The following is a 20,329-nucleotide window of genomic DNA, read 5'->3' as shown; positions in this document are numbered from 1 at the left end:
TAAGAAGCTGCAGCCATACGTGTATGGGCGCGAGTTCTCGGTGGTCACAGATCATAACCCCCTTAGTTGGCTACAACGTACCGCAGGAGACAATGGACGCTTGCTAAGATGGAGTTTGGCCCCGCAACTGTACAACTTCTCTATTTCCCACAAACAGGGTAGAGATCACGGAAACGCGGATGGCTTGTCCCGTCAGCAGGAACCAGACCCAGTTCTACGCAACACTGGAAGGCCTAGCACCGCCTCGCCCAGTCAGTAATGTGTCCTTATCACCCCTGGGAACAAGGCCTAAAAAGTGGGAGAGGAATGTGAGGACATGGGATGTGTGTTACAAATTTACTGGCAGCATCTCAGTCATTGCAGAGATCAATTTACTTTTTAGTCCTTTTGTGTCCCCCATCCGTCTCCTAGTGTATGTGTGACATTCTCAGGACACACATTTTCATTAGCATGTCTATTATGTACTGTAATAATGTAAGTTATTGAAATTTTAATACTGGATAAGCCTTGATGTTAGCCTGGTCCATATGTCTGTGTTAGAGCAAGGTGACACCTCCCAAAACAAAAGACCCTCTAAGTTAATTCCCATCTCCCCAGGGGACGCTCAGGATTTACTCCTCCTTCCATTTGCCTGTTTTGTGCTTCACGTGAACCTGGTAGACTGAACGGAACCATCCCAGCAGGTGTTCGTCAGGGAAGTAATACCCAGAGGAGGTAGGAGAAAGTGACAGCATAAGGGACTCGCACCAATCAGGAAACGGTGCAACCCCCCCTGGGAGGTCACAATATCGTGGGAAATTGGAATATTTTAAAACAGGTCACTGAAGGTAACTCCACATGTTAGTCGCTGACTTTGGCTAAGAGGCCTCGCTCTGCCAAGGTGCTAGTGGAATGCATCACCAGTTCTGTGGATTTATACTTGGAAATTCTGCAAGGACCTATACGCTATTCATTGCTGTGTGTTCTGTGATTAGCTTCTACTGCATGGGGTCCTGGAAATGCTTGATTGTACCCAGGGACTATCACTGCTGTGTGATCTCTGATAGTTTCTACGTGTGGGGTCCTGGAAGTGATTGAGTGGACATACGCTATGCACTGCTGCGTGATCAGTGATAGTTTCTACTGTGGGGACTGAGGGTCTCTAGCTATTTCGTGGAATTGTTCTGGGACATTATACTCTACTGGGACTGCCTCTGTCTGGACTGCTACCTGTTTATTGCCCGTTCACTGGATTTACTGCTTGTCCTGACATATTATCTATTTCTGTGTGCTGTGGAAAAATAAACCATCACGTTGGTTTCATCTGCTCGGTGTCAATGTGAGGACATGAGATGTGTGTTACAAATGTACTGGCAGCATCTCAGTCCTTGCAGAGATCAATTTACTTTTTAGTCCTTTTGTGTTCAACTTCCCGTCTCCTAGTGTATGTGTGATCATTCTCAGGACACACATTTTCATTAGCATGTCTATTATGTACTGTAATAATGTAAGTTATTGAAATGTTTAATACTGGATAAGCCTTGATGTTAGCCTGGTCCATATGTCTGTGTTAGAGCAAGGTGACACCTCCCAAAACAAAAGACCCTCTAAGTTAATTCCCACCTCCCCAGGGGACGCTCAGGATTTACTCCTCCTTCCATTTGCCTGTTTTGTGCTTCACGTGAACCTGGTAGACTGAACGGAACCATCCCAGCAGGTGTTCGTCAGGGAAGTAATACCCAGAGGAGGTAGGAGAAAGTGACAGCATAAGGGACTCGCACCAATCAGGAAACGGTGCAACCCCCCCTGGGAGGTCACAATATCGTGGGAAATTGGAAGATTTTAAAACAGGTCACTGAAGGCAACTCCACATGTTAGTCGCTGACTTTGGCTAAGAGGCCTCGCTCTGCCAAGGTGCTAGTGGAACGCATCACCAGTTCTGTGGATTTATACTTGGAAATTCTGCAAGGACCTATACGCTATTCATTGCTGTGTGTTCTGTGATTAGCTTCTACTGCATGGGGTCCTGGAAATGCTTGATTGTACCCAGGGACTATCACTGCTGTGTGATCTCTGATAGTTTCTACGTGTGGGGTCCTGGAAGTGATTGAGTGGACATACGCTATGCACTGCTGCGTGATCAGTGATAGTTTCTACTGTGGGGACTGAGGGTCTCTAGCTATTTCGTGGAATTGTTCTGGGACATTATACTCTACTGGGACTGCCTCTGTCTGGACTGCTACCTGTTTATTGCCCGTTCACTGGATTTACTGCTTGTCCTGACATATTATCTATTTCTGTGTGCTGTGGAAAAATAAACCATCACGTTGGTTTCATCTGCTCGGTGTCTGGGTGATTGAGTGAACCCCGTATCCTCACATTTGGCGGCAGCGACAGTGGGATCATTCAGACATCAATCAAGGAGCAGTGAAAGCGTGAAGTCACTCACAATAGAGAAGAGAGGATCAGGCCAACTGAGTGGTCGTCAGTCCTGTAAAAGGTAAAATGGTGCTAAGGAAAGAAAGTCAGTGCCTCAAGTCTCCCAGGGCAGTGAAGCTCGTGGATGGAGGTACGTCGGTATGTCGGCAGGCTAGGAAGCCGGATATATTATTTATTATAAGGATGCAGTACATATGGGCATACTGGAATGATGCTCGGAAGATGATTAGCGGGTGGAGAGTATCCAGCTTAACAGACAAATTGTGTTATCTGGGAGATGCTTTCATGCACTGCAGAAGTGAAGCAGTCACATGGAAGATGCTGGATGAACCAGAGTTTGAAGAATTTGCAGAGGAAGTGAAGGCTACAATGGCCCAAATGATACAAGGAAGCCACTGTACAAAGACAGAAGGGCAGGTGGAGGATAAGTGGTCCTCCTGGACAGACCCAGAGGAAAGATCCGAAATAGAACTACTGCAACCCGGCCAGACAACCGAGGGGGTTGCCCCAAAATTAACTGTTACCAGTGGAGCGGGGTCATTGTCAGGGGGGCCCCTAAGCCCTCTGGACGAAATGAGCATGGAGGAGTTGGTAGCAAAATGCCAGCTGCGGGGCATCCCTGGCCAATTCGGCACGCGCAGGGAAATCCTTCAGTGTATACTCCAGGACGAGGGGGACCCCACCAAAGCGTTCACTGATTATCGGACATTTATCCTCCATCTCGGCCCACGGATGAGTGTGGGGGAACAGCTGGATGTGTCTGGAGTCGTGCTTTGTTGTGGCAGAAGAAGAGGCCTCAGATCGTGGTCTCCTGGATACCCCAGGCTGGCGGGACCAGTGTTGCAGGGTGAATGCAGAAAGGCACCGCCTGCAACAGCTTCTCCCACTCCCAAAGGACACAGCTGCCCAGTGTACTATACTGGGAGAGGCTAGCGCCCAAGTGATGGAAGCAGTGCCCATAATACAGGCACCCCAGGAGGAGTCGCACTACACCTTCCCTTTTGCTGAGGTGGAAGATGGAGACCTATTAACCAGCTGCCAGGGGATCTATGAGGACGGTGTCCGAGAGGAGATCACCAAGGTTGGGGGAGTATCATCTCACTTCCCAACCACAAGCATACCAGTCGCAGATGGCATCGTGGTCCAGGCGGTTCAGCATACTCAGCTGGGAGAGGCCCATCATGATGAACTGGCAATGGCAGACTCTTTTATTCCATCGGGGGAGGCTGAGGAGAAAATGCCCTGTGTATGTCCTGCTATCCTAACTCCCCCTGAAGGATATGAAGGATTGTACCCGATCCCCTATTTGGAAACTGAGGAATTGCAGGCAAAATGTTGGTACGTACCCTGTGATTTAAATGGAACATGGGTAGCAAAGACTGTTAACCTAACATCAGATCATAAATCAGAAGAGGATTTGTTGTCACCCTGTAATAACTCGGACAGTGGTGTGGACTGTAACTATGTGCCAGGGGATTTGCCTGCCCTTAGTAAGATTCCAGCAAATACAGACCAGGTGGATGTCAGGAGACAGCGCTTGCAACCCCTTCTCCCACCCCAGGGAGAAGGCACTGCACCACCCGGCCCCCTGCATCTCACAGAACACGAGGCATTTGTGGAGATAATTTTGGAGTGTTCAGCGGTTAAAACCTGGTGTGGTACCCAACCAGTTATCCAGCCGACCGGGCTAGAAGAGGGAGTTACCAAGGAGGAGGACAGTCCAGAAGAAGTTCCAGGTGAGACTCTGGCTTTTGAGGGGGGAGGGCTGGGACAGGACCAGCCTGTCCTGGTGGCTCCCCTGCAGCCACTAACTGCATTGTTCCATATACAAGGTTCATCCTGGGGCCCGAGCCGTGAGGAGCCCACATGTTGCACTGAAAGTTGTCAGCCCCCCAGTTGGTGTTTGGGGGAGGAAGGAATGGACACTGCCACAGAAGTGCCATGTAAAGAGACCCAATATTTGCCTGCCCCTGGGCAACCGTTACTTGTACAAGGTGGTGAGGGGGAGGGTGTTAGGATGCCCGATTACTTAGTATGATTTGGGGAAAGGGGTGTGATAATGTGAAGGGGGAACACCGAACGTCTGACTTGGGGGAATTGCTAAATCCTCTGGTGGAAAAAGGGGACATGTTATATTGTAATTTTGTACTTGCAGATTGTCTAACTAGGCTGCTTCTTACATCCTGGCTCTTATGTTACATTACTCTGTGGGACACTGGTGGCACACTCACCCACAAGATGCTTTACCCTGCACCCCACCTCGCCCAGTCAGTAGTGGTTCTGGATCCCCCCAGGGAACAAGGCCTAAAAAGTGGGAGAGGAATGTGAGGACATGAGATGTGTGTTACAAATGTACTGGCAGCATCTCAGTCCTTGCAGAGATCAATTTACTTTTTAGTCCTTTTGTGTTCAACTTCCCGTCTCCTAGTGTATGTGTGATCATTCTCAGGACACACATTTTCATTAGCATGTCTATTATGTACTGTAATAATGTAAGTTATTGAAATTTTAATACTGGATAAGCCTTGATGTTAGCCTGGTCCATATGTCTGTGTTAGAGCAAGGTGACACCTCCCAAAACAAAAGACCCTCTAAGTTAATTCCCACCTCCCCAGGGGACGCTCAGGATTTACTCCTCCTTCCATTTGCCTGTTTTGTGCTTCACGTGAACCTGGTAGACTGAACGGAACCATCCCAGCAGGTGTTCGTCAGGGAAGTAATACCCAGAGGAGGTAGGAGAAAGTGACAGCATAAGGGACTCGCACCAATCAGGAAACGGTGCAACCCCCCCTGGGAGGTCACAATATCGTGGGAAATTGGAAGATTTTAAAACAGGTCACTGAAGGCAACTCCACATGTTAGTCGCTGACTTTGGCTAAGAGGCCTCGCTCTGCCAAGGTGCTAGTGGAACGCATCACCAGTTCTGTGGATTTATACTTGGAAATTCTGCAAGGACCTATACGCTATTCATTGCTGTGTGTTCTGTGATTAGCTTCTACTGCATGGGGTCCTGGAAATGCTTGATTGTACCCAGGGACTATCACTGCTGTGTGATCTCTGATAGTTTCTACGTGTGGGGTCCTGGAAGTGATTGAGTGGACATACGCTATGCACTGCTGCGTGATCAGTGATAGTTTCTACTGTGGGGACTGAGGGTCTCTAGCTATTTCGTGGAATTGTTCTGGGACATTATACTCTACTGGGACTGCCTCTGTCTGGACTGCTACCTGTTTATTGCCCGTTCACTGGATTTACTGCTTGTCCTGACATATTATCTATTTCTGTGTGCTGTGGAAAAATAAACCATCACGTTGGTTTCATCTGCTCGGTGTCTGGGTGATTGAGTGAACCCCGTATCCTCACATTTGGTGGCAGCAGTGGGATGGATGACCCAGAGACTGACCCTATCCCTGACATTTTAGCAGCAACCAAAAAGGATCTAGGGGTAGAGGCAGTGCCCATAGGCTCACAGTTAACAGCAACCCAGGCCAGAAAGATGAGGGAGGTGTTGGAGGTAGAGAGACCTCAATTCACAAGCAAACCAGGGCGCACCCATGTAGTGGCCCATCATGTCGACACCGGGGCGGCTCGGCCCATTAGGCAACCCGCATATCGGGTGAGTCCAGAGGTGCTGGACATGATCAAAAAAGAGGTTGATGAAATGCTGGCACTTGGGGTCATTGTACCATCCACTAGTCCCTGGGCAGCCAGTGTAGTCTTAGTGCCTAAGAAGGATGGGAGCACTCGCTTCTGTGTGGACTATAGGAAGCTGAATGAGGTGACTGTGACGGATGCATACCCCATGCCCCGGGTAGATGAGTTGCTAGACAGGTTGGGGGCGGCTCGCTATGTATCCACTGTGGACCTTAGTAAGGGGTACTGGCAGATACCCCTTACCAGGGAGGCACAGGAGAGGTCTGCATTCAGCACCCCATTTGGGGTATTTGAATTTGCAGCCATGCCCTTTGGTATGAAGAATGCCCCAGACACCTTTCAGCGTACAGTAGATCGCGTGCTGACAGGGTGTCAGGAGTTCGCCCAGGCATACCTGGACGACATAGCAATTTTTAGTGAGACCTGGGAGGAACATCTGCAGCATGTTGCCCAGGTGCTAGCCCGGATTAGCCAGGCGGGGTTGACTATCAGACCAGACAAATGTCAGATGGGGATGGCAGAGGTGTTGTATCTCGGGCACAGGGTTGGTGGAGGCCAAATTCGTCCAGAGCCGGCAAAAATTGAGGCCATCTTGAAGTGGCCTCAACCCACTAACCAAAAACAGGTACGTGCCTTCCTTGGAACGGCAGGGTACTATCGGAAGTTTGTGCCCCAGTACAGCACCATTGCCAAGCCATTAACTGACCTGACGACCAAAAAGTACACCCGAGAAATACACTGGACCCCTGAGTGTGAACGGGCTTTTTCCCAGCTTAAGGAAATTTTGTCCCAATCCCCAGTATTAGCAGCCCCCGACTTTCGCAAGCGGTTCATTGTGCAAACCGATGCCTCAGGTTATGGAATAGGAGCTGTGTTGAGCCAGGTAGGGGAAGATGGATGTGAACACCCAGTGGCTTTTCTCTCGCGGAAGCTTGTCGACCGTGAGGTAGCCTACGCCACTATTGAAAAGGAGTGTCTGGCTATAGTCTGGGCCCTTAAGAAGCTGCAGCCATACGTGTATGGGCGCGAGTTCTCGGTGGTCACAGATCATAACCCCCTTAGTTGGCTACAACGTACCGCAGGAGACAATGGACGCTTGCTAAGATGGAGTTTGGCCCTGCAACTGTACAACTTCTCTATTTCCCACAAACAGGGTAGAGATCACGGAAACGCGGATGGCTTGTCCCGTCAGCAGGAACCAGACCCAGTTCTACGCAACACTGGAAGGCCTAGCACCGCCTCGCCCAGTCAGTAATGTGTCCTTATCACCCCTGGGAACAAGGCCTAAAAAGTGGGAGAGGAATGTGAGGACATGGGATGTGTGTTACAAATTTACTGGCAGCATCTCAGTCATTGCAGAGATCAATTTACTTTTTAGTCCTTTTGTGTCCCCCATCCGTCTCCTAGTGTATGTGTGACATTCTCAGGACACACATTTTCATTAGCATGTCTATTATGTACTGTAATAATGTAAGTTATTGAAATTTTAATACTGGATAAGCCTTGATGTTAGCCTGGTCCATATGTCTGTGTTAGAGCAAGGTGACACCTCCCAAAACAAAAGACCCTCTAAGTTAATTCCCATCTCCCCAGGGGACGCTCAGGATTTACTCCTCCTTCCATTTGCCTGTTTTGTGCTTCACGTGAACCTGGTAGACTGAACGGAACCATCCCAGCAGGTGTTCGTCAGGGAAGTAATACCCAGAGGAGGTAGGAGAAAGTGACAGCATAAGGGACTCGCACCAATCAGGAAACGGTGCAACCCCCCCTGGGAGGTCACAATATCGTGGGAAATTGGAATATTTTAAAACAGGTCACTGAAGGTAACTCCACATGTTAGTCGCTGACTTTGGCTAAGAGGCCTCGCTCTGCCAAGGTGCTAGTGGAATGCATCACCAGTTCTGTGGATTTATACTTGGAAATTCTGCAAGGACCTATACGCTATTCATTGCTGTGTGTTCTGTGATTAGCTTCTACTGCATGGGGTCCTGGAAATGCTTGATTGTACCCAGGGACTATCACTGCTGTGTGATCTCTGATAGTTTCTACGTGTGGGGTCCTGGAAGTGATTGAGTGGACATACGCTATGCACTGCTGCGTGATCAGTGATAGTTTCTACTGTGGGGACTGAGGGTCTCTAGCTATTTCGTGGAATTGTTCTGGGACATTATACTCTACTGGGACTGCCTCTGTCTGGACTGCTACCTGTTTATTGCCCGTTCACTGGATTTACTGCTTGTCCTGACATATTATCTATTTCTGTGTGCTGTGGAAAAATAAACCATCACGTTGGTTTCATCTGCTCGGTGTCAATGTGAGGACATGAGATGTGTGTTACAAATGTACTGGCAGCATCTCAGTCCTTGCAGAGATCAATTTACTTTTTAGTCCTTTTGTGTTCAACTTCCCGTCTCCTAGTGTATGTGTGATCATTCTCAGGACACACATTTTCATTAGCATGTCTATTATGTACTGTAATAATGTAAGTTATTGAAATTTTAATACTGGATAAGCCTTGATGTTAGCCTGGTCCATATGTCTGTGTTAGAGCAAGGTGACACCTCCCAAAACAAAAGACCCTCTAAGTTAATTCCCACCTCCCCAGGGGACGCTCAGGATTTACTCCTCCTTCCATTTGCCTGTTTTGTGCTTCACGTGAACCTGGTAGACTGAACGGAACCATCCCAGCAGGTGTTCGTCAGGGAAGTAATACCCAGAGGAGGTAGGAGAAAGTGACAGCATAAGGGACTCGCACCAATCAGGAAACGGTGCAACCCCCCCTGGGAGGTCACAATATCGTGGGAAATTGGAAGATTTTAAAACAGGTCACTGAAGGCAACTCCACATGTTAGTCGCTGACTTTGGCTAAGAGGCCTCGCTCTGCCAAGGTGCTAGTGGAACGCATCACCAGTTCTGTGGATTTATACTTGGAAATTCTGCAAGGACCTATACGCTATTCATTGCTGTGTGTTCTGTGATTAGCTTCTACTGCATGGGGTCCTGGAAATGCTTGATTGTACCCAGGGACTATCACTGCTGTGTGATCTCTGATAGTTTCTACGTGTGGGGTCCTGGAAGTGATTGAGTGGACATACGCTATGCACTGCTGCGTGATCAGTGATAGTTTCTACTGTGGGGACTGAGGGTCTCTAGCTATTTCGTGGAATTGTTCTGGGACATTATACTCTACTGGGACTGCCTCTGTCTGGACTGCTACCTGTTTATTGCCCGTTCACTGGATTTACTGCTTGTCCTGACATATTATCTATTTCTGTGTGCTGTGGAAAAATAAACCATCACGTTGGTTTCATCTGCTCGGTGTCTGGGTGATTGAGTGAACCCCGTATCCTCACATTTGGCGGCAGCGACAGTGGGATCATTCAGACATCAATCAAGGAGCAGTGAAAGCGTGAAGTCACTCACAATAGAGAAGAGAGGATCAGGCCAACTGAGTGGTCGTCAGTCCTGTAAAAGGTAAAATGGTGCTAAGGAAAGAAAGTCAGTGCCTCAAGTCTCCCAGGGCAGTGAAGCTCGTGGATGGAGGTACGTCGGTATGTCGGCAGGCTAGGAAGCCGGATATATTATTTATTATAAGGATGCAGTACATATGGGCATACTGGAATGATGCTCGGAAGATGATTAGCGGGTGGAGAGTATCCAGCTTAACAGACAAATTGTGTTATCTGGGAGATGCTTTCATGCACTGCAGAAGTGAAGCAGTCACATGGAAGATGCTGGATGAACCAGAGTTTGAAGAATTTGCAGAGGAAGTGAAGGCTACAATGGCCCAAATGATACAAGGAAGCCACTGTACAAAGACAGAAGGGCAGGTGGAGGATAAGTGGTCCTCCTGGACAGACCCAGAGGAAAGATCCGAAATAGAACTACTGCAACCCGGCCAGACAACTGAGGGGGTTGCCCCAAAATTAACTGTTACCAGTGGAGCGGGGTCATTGTCAGGGGGGCCCCTAAGCCCTCTGGACGAAATGAGCATGGAGGAGTTGGTAGCAAAATGCCAGCTGCGGGGCATCCCTGGCCAATTCGGCACGCGCAGGGAAATCCTTCAGTGTATACTCCAGGACGAGGGGGACCCCACCAAAGCGTTCACTGATTATCGGACATTTATCCTCCATCTCGGCCCACGGATGAGTGTGGGGGAACAGCTGGATGTGTCTGGAGTCGTGCTTTGTTGTGGCAGAAGAAGAGGCCTCAGATCGTGGTCTCCTGGATACCCCAGGCTGGCGGGACCAGTGTTGCAGGGTGAATGCAGAAAGGCACCGCCTGCAACAGCTTCTCCCACTCCCAAAGGACACAGCTGCCCAGTGTACTATACTGGGAGAGGCTAGCGCCCAAGTGATGGAAGCAGTGCCCATAATACAGGCACCCCAGGAGGAGTCGCACTACACCTTCCCTTTTGCTGAGGTGGAAGATGGAGACCTATTAACCAGCTGCCAGGGGATCTATGAGGACGGTGTCCGAGAGGAGATCACCAAGGTTGGGGGAGTATCATCTCACTTCCCAACCACAAGCATACCAGTCGCAGATGGCATCGTGGTCCAGGCGGTTCAGCATACTCAGCTGGGAGAGGCCCATCATGATGAACTGGCAATGGCAGACTCTTTTATTCCATCGGGGGAGGCTGAGGAGAAAATGCCCTGTGTATGTCCTGCTATCCTAACTCCCCCTGAAGGATATGAAGGATTGTACCCGATCCCCTATTTGGAAACTGAGGAATTGCAGGCAAAATGTTGGTACGTACCCTGTGATTTAAATGGAACATGGGTAGCAAAGACTGTTAACCTAACATCAGATCATAAATCAGAAGAGGATTTGTTATCACCCTGTAATAACTCGGACAGTGGTGTGGACTGTAACTATGTGCCAGGGGATTTGCCTGCCCTTAGTAAGATTCCAGCAAATACAGACCAGGTGGATGTCAGGAGACAGCGCTTGCAACCCCTTCTCCCACCCCAGGGAGAAGGCACTGCACCACCCGGCCCCCTGCATCTCACAGAACACGAGGCATTTGTGGAGATAATTTTGGAGTGTTCAGCGGTTAAAACCTGGTGTGGTACCCAACCAGTTATCCAGCCGACCGGGCTAGAAGAGGGAGTTACCAAGGAGGAGGACAGTCCAGAAGAAGTTCCAGGTGAGACTCTGGCTTTTGAGGGGGGAGGGCTGGGACAGGACCAGCCTGTCCTGGTGGCTCCCCTGCAGCCACTAACTGCATTGTTCCATATACAAGGTTCATCCTGGGGCCCGAGCCGTGAGGAGCCCACATGTTGCACTGAAAGTTGTCAGCCCCCCAGTTGGTGTTTGGGGGAGGAAGGAATGGACACTGCCACAGAAGTGCCATGTAAAGAGACCCAATATTTGCCTGCCCCTGGGCAACCGTTACTTGTACAAGGTGGTGAGGGGGAGGGTGTTAGGATGCCCGATTACTTAGTATGATTTGGGGAAAGGGGTGTGATAATGTGAAGGGGGAACACCGAATGTCTGACTTGGGGGAATTGCTAAATCCTCTGGTGGAAAAAGGGGACATGTTATATTGTAATTTTGTACTTGCAGATTGTCTAACTAGGCTGCTTCTTACATCCTGGCTCTTATGTTACATTACTCTGTGGGACACTGGTGGCACACTCACCCACAAGATGCTTTACCCTGCACCCCACCTCGCCCAGTCAGTAGTGGTTCTGGATCCCCCCAGGGAACAAGGCCTAAAAAGTGGGAGAGGAATGTGAGGACATGAGATGTGTGTTACAAATGTACTGGCAGCATCTCAGTCCTTGCAGAGATCAATTTACTTTTTAGTCCTTTTGTGTTCAACTTCCCGTCTCCTAGTGTATGTGTGATCATTCTCAGGACACACATTTTCATTAGCATGTCTATTATGTACTGTAATAATGTAAGTTATTGAAATTTTAATACTGGATAAGCCTTGATGTTAGCCTGGTCCATATGTCTGTGTTAGAGCAAGGTGACACCTCCCAAAACAAAAGACCCTCTAAGTTAATTCCCACCTCCCCAGGGGACGCTCAGGATTTACTCCTCCTTCCATTTGCCTGTTTTGTGCTTCACGTGAACCTGGTAGACTGAACGGAACCATCCCAGCAGGTGTTCGTCAGGGAAGTAATACCCAGAGGAGGTAGGAGAAAGTGACAGCATAAGGGACTCGCACCAATCAGGAAACGGTGCAACCCCCCCTGGGAGGTCACAATATCGTGGGAAATTGGAAGATTTTAAAACAGGTCACTGAAGGCAACTCCACATGTTAGTCGCTGACTTTGGCTAAGAGGCCTCGCTCTGCCAAGGTGCTAGTGGAACGCATCACCAGTTCTGTGGATTTATACTTGGAAATTCTGCAAGGACCTATACGCTATTCATTGCTGTGTGTTCTGTGATTAGCTTCTACTGCATGGGGTCCTGGAAATGCTTGATTGTACCCAGGGACTATCACTGCTGTGTGATCTCTGATAGTTTCTACGTGTGGGGTCCTGGAAGTGATTGAGTGGACATACGCTATGCACTGCTGCGTGATCAGTGATAGTTTCTACTGTGGGGACTGAGGGTCTCTAGCTATTTCGTGGAATTGTTCTGGGACATTATACTCTACTGGGACTGCCTCTGTCTGGACTGCTACCTGTTTATTGCCCGTTCACTGGATTTACTGCTTGTCCTGACATATTATCTATTTCTGTGTGCTGTGGAAAAATAAACCATCACGTTGGTTTCATCTGCTCGGTGTCTGGGTGATTGAGTGAACCCCGTATCCTCACATTTGGCGGCAGCGACAGTGGGATCATTCAGACATCAATCAAGGAGCAGTGAAAGCGTGAAGTCACTCACAATAGAGAAGAGAGGATCAGGCCAACTGAGTGGTCGTCAGTCCTGTAAAAGGTAAAATGGTGCTAAGGAAAGAAAGTCAGTGCCTCAAGTCTCCTAGGGCAGTGAAGCTCGTGGATGGAGGTACGTCGGTATGTCGGCAGGCTAGGAAGCCGGATATATTATTTATTATAAGGATGCAGTACATATGGGCATACTGGAATGATGCTCGGAAGATGATTAGCGGGTGGAGAGTATCCAGCTTAACAGACAAATTGTGTTATCTGGGAGATGCTTTCATGCACTGCAGAAGTGAAGCAGTCACATGGAAGATGCTGGATGAACCAGAGTTTGAAGAATTTGCAGAGGAAGTGAAGGCTACAATGGCCCAAATGATACAAGGAAGCCACTGTACAAAGACAGAAGGGCAGGTGGAGGATAAGTGGTCCTCCTGGACAGACCCAGAGGAAAGATCCGAAATAGAACTACTGCAACCCGGCCAGACAACCGAGGGGGTTGCCCCAAAATTAACTGTTACCAGTGGAGCGGGGTCATTGTCAGGGGGGCCCCTAAGCCCTCTGGACGAAATGAGCATGGAGGAGTTGGTAGCAAAATGCCAGCTGCGGGGCATCCCTGGCCAATTCGGCACGCGCAGGGAAATCCTTCAGTGTATACTCCAGGACGAGGGGGACCCCACCAAAGCGTTCACTGATTATCGGACATTTATCCTCCATCTCGGCCCACGGATGAGTGTGGGGGAACAGCTGGATGTGTCTGGAGTCGTGCTTTGTTGTGGCAGAAGAAGAGGCCTCAGATCGTGGTCTCCTGGATACCCCAGGCTGGCGGGACCAGTGTTGCAGGGTGAATGCAGAAAGGCACCGCCTGCAACAGCTTCTCCCACTCCCAAAGGACACAGCTGCCCAGTGTACTATACTGGGAGAGGCTAGCGCCCAAGTGATGGAAGCAGTGCCCATAATACAGGCACCCCAGGAGGAGTCGCACTACACCTTCCCTTTTGCTGAGGTGGAAGATGGAGACCTATTAACCAGCTGCCAGGGGATCTATGAGGACGGTGTCCGAGAGGAGATCACCAAGGTTGGGGGAGTATCATCTCACTTCCCAACCACAAGCATACCAGTCGCAGATGGCATCGTGGTCCAGGCGGTTCAGCATACTCAGCTGGGAGAGGCCCATCATGATGAACTGGCAATGGCAGACTCTTTTATTCCATCGGGGGAGGCTGAGGAGAAAATGCCCTGTGTATGTCCTGCTATCCTAACTCCCCCTGAAGGATATGAAGGATTGTACCCGATCCCCTATTTGGAAACTGAGGAATTGCAGGCAAAATGTTGGTACGTACCCTGTGATTTAAATGGAACATGGGTAGCAAAGACTGTTAACCTAACATCAGATCATAAATCAGAAGAGGATTTGTTATCACCCTGTAATAACTCGGACAGTGGTGTGGACTGTAACTATGTGCCAGGGGATTTGCCTGCCCTTAGTAAGATTCCAGCAAATACAGACCAGGTGGATGTCAGGAGACAGCGCTTGCAACCCCTTCTCCCACCCCAGGGAGAAGGCACTGCACCACCCGGCCCCCTGCATCTCACAGAACACGAGGCATTTGTGGAGATAATTTTGGAGTGTTCAGCGGTTAAAACCTGGTGTGGTACCCAACCAGTTATCCAGCCGACCGGGCTAGAAGAGGGAGTTACCAAGGAGGAGGACAGTCCAGAAGAAGTTCCAGGTGAGACTCTGGCTTTTGAGGGGGGAGGGCTGGGACAGGACCAGCCTGTCCTGGTGGCTCCCCTGCAGCCACTAACTGCATTGTTCCATATACAAGGTTCATCCTGGGGCCCGAGCCGTGAGGAGCCCACATGTTGCACTGAAAGTTGTCAGCCCCCCAGTTGGTGTTTGGGGGAGGAAGGAATGGACACTGCCACAGAAGTGCCATGTAAAGAGACCCAATATTTGCCTGCCCCTGGGCAACCGTTACTTGTACAAGGTGGTGAGGGGGAGGGTGTTAGGATGCCCGATTACTTAGTATGATTTGGGGAAAGGGGTGTGATAATGTGAAGGGGGAACACCGAACGTCTGACTTGGGGGAATTGCTAAATCCTCTGGTGGAAAAAGGGGACATGTTATATTGTAATTTTGTACTTGCGGATTGTCTAACTAGGCTGCTTCTTACATCCTGGCTCTTATGTTACATTACTCTGTGGGACACTGGTGGCACACTCACCCACAAGATGCTTTACCCTGCACCCCACCTCGCCCAGTCAGTAGTGGTTCTGGATCCCCCCAGGGAACAAGGCCTAAAAAGTGGGAGAGGAATGTGAGGACATGAGATGTGTGTTACAAATGTACTGGCAGCATCTCAGTCCTTGCAGAGATCAATTTACTTTTTAGTCCTTTTGTGTTCAACTTCCCGTCTCCTAGTGTATGTGTGATCATTCTCAGGACACACATTTTCATTAGCATGTCTATTATGTACTGTAATAATGTAAGTTATTGAAATTTTAATACTGGATAAGCCTTGATGTTAGCCTGGTCCATATGTCTGTGTTAGAGCAAGGTGACACCTCCCAAAACAAAAGACCCTCTAAGTTAATTCCCACCTCCCCAGGGGACGCTCAGGATTTACTCCTCCTTCCATTTGCCTGTTTTGTGCTTCACGTGAACGTGGTAGACTGAACGGAACCATCCCAGCAGGTGTTCGTCAGGGAAGTAATACCCAGAGGAGGTAGGAGAAAGTGACAGCATAAGGGACTCGCACCAATCAGGAAACGGTGCAACCCCCCCTGGGAGGTCACAATATCGTGGGAAATTGGAAGATTTTAAAACAGGTCACTGAAGGCAACTCCACATGTTAGTCGCTGACTTTGGCTAAGAGGCCTCGCTCTGCCAAGGTGCTAGTGGAACGCATCACCAGTTCTGTGGATTTATACTTGGAAATTCTGCAAGGACCTATACGCTATTCATTGCTGTGTGTTCTGTGATTAGCTTCTACTGCATGGGGTCCTGGAAATGCTTGATTGTACCCAGGGACTATCACTGCTGTGTGATCTCTGATAGTTTCTACGTGTGGGGTCCTGGAAGTGATTGAGTGGACATACGCTATGCACTGCTGCGTGATCAGTGATAGTTTCTACTGTGGGGACTGAGGGTCTCTAGCTATTTCGTGGAATTGTTCTGGGACATTATACTCTACTGGGACTGCCTCTGTCTGGACTGCTACCTGTTTATTGCCCGTTCACTGGATTTACTGCTTGTCCTAACATATTATCTATTTCTGTGTGCTGTGGAAAAATAAACCATCACGTTGGTTTCATCTGCTCGGTGTCTGGGTGATTGAGTGAACCCCGTATCCTCACACTGTTCACAAGTGGAAACCATCCAACATGAAGGAGCTGGATAGGTTTTGCCTTCAGGAATGGGCAAAAATCCCAGGGGCAAGATGTGGCAAGCTCATAGAGACTTATCCAAAGCGACTTGCAGTTGTAATTGCCGCAAAAGGTGGCTAGACAAAGTACTGACTTTATGGGGGTGAATAGTTATGCACGCTGAAGTTTTCTGTTATGTTGTCCTAAATGTTCTTTGATTCACAATATTAAAGAAAAAAACACAACTTCACAGTTGTAGGCATGTTCTGTGAATGAAATGATGCACACCTTCAAACAATCCATTTTAATTACAGGTTGTAAGGCAACAAAACATGAAAAATGCAAAGGAGGATGAATACTTTTGCAAGGCACTGTAATTAGAAGTGCTGATGAAACACTAAGCGGCTGTACCACTACTATAGCTTGAATATAGTATTTTTGTGTTGTAATGCAGGGTTGTCAAACTCGTGGCCATCCAGCTGCTGTGGGACTACATATCCCAGCATACCCTGCCACAGTTTTAGCATGCCCTATTAGCAAAACTGTGTCAGTGCATGCTGGGATGTGTAGTTCCACTGCAACTGGAGGGCCGCAAGTTTGACACCACTGTTTTAATAGATCGAGGACTTCAGTACACATAATGGGGCCGATTTAAAATTGCAGACAGAACTACTGATTCTTAGCACTGCACATGGTCCATGGCTGTTTGTACACAGTTACAGCATACTTGGCTACTTTTGAAAAAATCATTTCAGGGAGATAGTGAAAGTAACACCTATGAGCGCGGCGGTAATGTGGGTGTGTGTTGCTACATCTGAGATGCGTGTCATAACATTGATTTATATCCAAATGTAAATGAGCCCCAAAGCAGTTAGTAAGATCGAATTGGTGATTAAAACACACTGATACTGTTCAGAAAATGCATGTAGCCATAGGGATCATTGTGCCTTATACCCAATGCAGGGAAATTATACGAATTATCCCATTTAAATGTATGGGATCTCTTTTTTTTTTTTTTTTTTTTTACATATAACAGCTACATAATGGGGGTAAGGTGCAATCAGGGAGATTGCTGGAGTCTTCAGGCAGTCAGGAAGATCACTACTATTTCAGGGAGTCTCCCTGACAATCAGGAAGAGTTGGCAAGTATGAGTTACAGGCAATTCAGTCATATATAACTCAAGGCCCCATTAAAAAGGATACATAACCCCTTTAGCACTCGCTGAATGGATTATGTCTTCCCTTCAATCTAAGATTACAGCTGTTTGTCATTGCATTGCTCTCGCCATCTTTAGATGCAATGTGGTCCCCACAGCAAAGTCTTCCAGGCACTGCCGGGTGAAACTGTCATGCACATGTGCAGACTGACCGTTTTGCATGCGCTTGACATATAAAAAACCGTCGCTGACAGCAATAGGCTGCCAGCAGCTGAGTGGAGGGCCACGGCGACGACGAGGACGTCGCTGGACCTCGCTGGCGAGGTAATGATGAATACCAGTGGCATATTCGTGTGTATCACTGTGATACTAAACTTAATATGCTGCTGGTATTTAGGATCATTAATAAATGGGTCTCTTAGTCGTATCTCCACTTGTGAATGATCGGGTGTCATTTGGGAAACAGGGCATTAGCACATGGGCTAAGTTTCCGGAGAATGTGTCATCACCCATGTACGCGAAGTGAGGGCTATGCTGAGTTTAGTATATTTCCAACGGATCTCTAACACCAGGCATAGGGCTGGTGTAAATGTACGCTGATTGTAATGACTACTGTCTGTGAATGCATAGGGGCAGTGCAGCCACATAAATGCATGCAACTCTGCACACGGGTGATTGGCATTTATTTCCCTGCACAGAATATAGCTGCACTGGTGGCTCAATAAGCTCCAATAACTGGAATGTTGAAACCACCAGGTTTTTTTGGGGACGGGGGGGGGGACGGGAGAGTTTAGGAGGAGTGTGCCCCAAAGGTAGTTTTCACCCTGGCCTCCTCATCCCTATGCACCCCCTTATCTATTTATAATAATCGCTCTGCAAAATTCAATCTAATTTTTCCACTGCTCTGCAGAGATAAGTGCTGCGTCTATTCCATTGTCATCCGGCAGCAGCTTCACTCATCCCAGCTCCTCTCCATAACATGAAGATTTCAGCTTTTTATTTTTAACAAACGTTCTGGTTTGGTGAAATCAAAGCACATCTCAGTGGTGCATTGTAACAGAAGGCAAGTGATAAAATGGAAATTCAACCAAGACCTAGGGGTAAATGTATCAAGCCTTACAACGAGTGGAGACGTTACCCATACCAACTAATCAGCTTCTAGCTAGTATTTATTAAGTGCATTCTATAAAATGATAGGTAAAAGCTGATTGCTTGCTATTAGCAACTTCTCCACTCTTAAAAAGGCTTAATACATCTCCACCTTAATCTGAAGTTCCATTAAACTAAGAGGGAGCAGAGCTTGGTGAGTATATTATATATTCAAAATCATGTTGGATAAGCCGAATGAAAAAAAATAAAACAAATAAACAGAAAACGTGGAGTGGGGAACACCTTTAAGCATTGAATTCTATATATGCTGTTCTAAAGCTTAGGAGGAAATGTGGACAAGTACCTGAATTTGTTCCTCTTCCCATTTGGCCATACTCAGGGACTTCACTATACTGATCTCAGAGATCTTCCGGTGTATACCACAACAATTCACACACAAGAAGACACCCAGGGTGCAGGAAGCCCATTGAGGGTCTTCAGGGAAAAAAAAAGAATCATGGTAAGTAAGTGTTTTCTGCCGCATATTACATTTATAAAATACATCTACTACAGTACTTTTGCCATCTTTATCCCCACAGTAAGCAAATGCCCAGCACTCCCAGCTCATGGTTTGCCTGCACTGCTGGTACCAGCTTCAGCCGACGTCTACCGGCTGACTGACCAATATCAAATATCAAATCCCAGTAATCCATATATGCAACAGGGGAACCACTGACTAATGGAATCCGTTGTAACAAGGAGGATCTAAGGTTAAGGCCCATGGCACACAAGTTACATTACACCTACAAAAATCTATCAATTTACGTGAAAGACAAATACCATCTTATTTAACGCGTTCATACAAAACAATGCAGGCTGATTCTGAGATAGCATTCTATTTAATTTGCAAAAGACCAATCATGAAATGTCATATTTTCTTTTAACTAAGATACATTTACCATCATGATAACATATATCGCCCCAAAAACCAGGCAAGATAAAGGAAATTCCTCGTACACTAATCTTGGAGATATAAAATAACTTTATTGAAACCCCACCCAGTTCCCGGACAAAAACCAAATGAGTTGGCATTGCAAACTTCTCACCGTTCCATATCGTACCCGCATAAAGATTTAATCTGTGAAACTCTGCAAGAACTTTGTATCCATTAACTTTATCTATAACAGTACCAGGAAACATTGTGCACATGCTGATAATTACCTTCTCCTCCGCTCTATGCTTTCTCCCTCCCTTTCATTTCTTCGCCCCCCTGATTTCTTCTGCTTCCCTGACTATAATCCTACCTCCCTGTCCTTTCTTCCCTTCCTCTCACCTGGCACTCCGCAGTCTGCACAATATGTGTTTCCGTCCTTTCTTGATAAAACAATGATAGATTTCTTGTTCCAGTCCTGTTCTCCAGACATTCTAGTTTCAGGTGTAAAATTAAATCTATTTTGCAGCTTCAAAATTGGGCTTTCAGTGTGGCAGGTGCAGGTTTTCCTTTGCTAGATATGATATTCAGACACTGTCTGGGTATGATATAACTAAGGTACACATAGGGTGCCTCAGCCACGTATCGCTGTGTCCCCAGAGCAAGGCGATTAGTAATGCCTGGCATGGCAGTGCTCTATGTTTAGGCAAACTCCTAAAAAGGGGAGGGAGATTTAAATCAGTAAACCTGTTTTTCTACATTACATTCTCACAAGACTCTCTTGAAAGAGAGCACTGAGTATTCGCCAGGACTTGTACACACTCCACACTCACTCATATGAAAGTACATTGCAATACTTGAATAGAAGTGTT

At 47.7% G+C, this 20,329-nt stretch overlaps 1 protein-coding gene across 1 annotated transcript in view; it reads right to left on the bottom strand.

The window, feature by feature from the left end:
- LOC148479010 (arf-GAP with dual PH domain-containing protein 1-like) overlaps nt 1-20,329 on the bottom strand; it is a 102,298-nt gene that overhangs the window by 69,921 nt on the left and 12,048 nt on the right. Inside the window, exons 2-3 of the mRNA XM_088455031.1 lie at nt 19,860-20,171; nt 18,891-19,021 (exon numbers count right to left, since the gene is read on the bottom strand). Coding sequence (XP_088311157.1) covers nt 18,891-19,021; nt 19,860-19,950 — 222 coding nt within the window. The 5' untranslated portion in view covers nt 19,951-20,171. The remainder of the gene's footprint in view (nt 1-18,890; nt 19,022-19,859; nt 20,172-20,329) is intronic.

Source organism: Taudactylus pleione, unplaced genomic scaffold (genome assembly GCF_031769625.1).
Source record: "Taudactylus pleione unplaced genomic scaffold, aTauple2 ptg000642l, whole genome shotgun sequence".
Taxonomy (NCBI): Eukaryota; Metazoa; Chordata; class Amphibia; order Anura; family Myobatrachidae; genus Taudactylus; species Taudactylus pleione.
The sequence above is the reverse complement of the archived record's forward strand: the minus strand, read 5'-3'. Positions and strand labels throughout refer to the sequence as shown.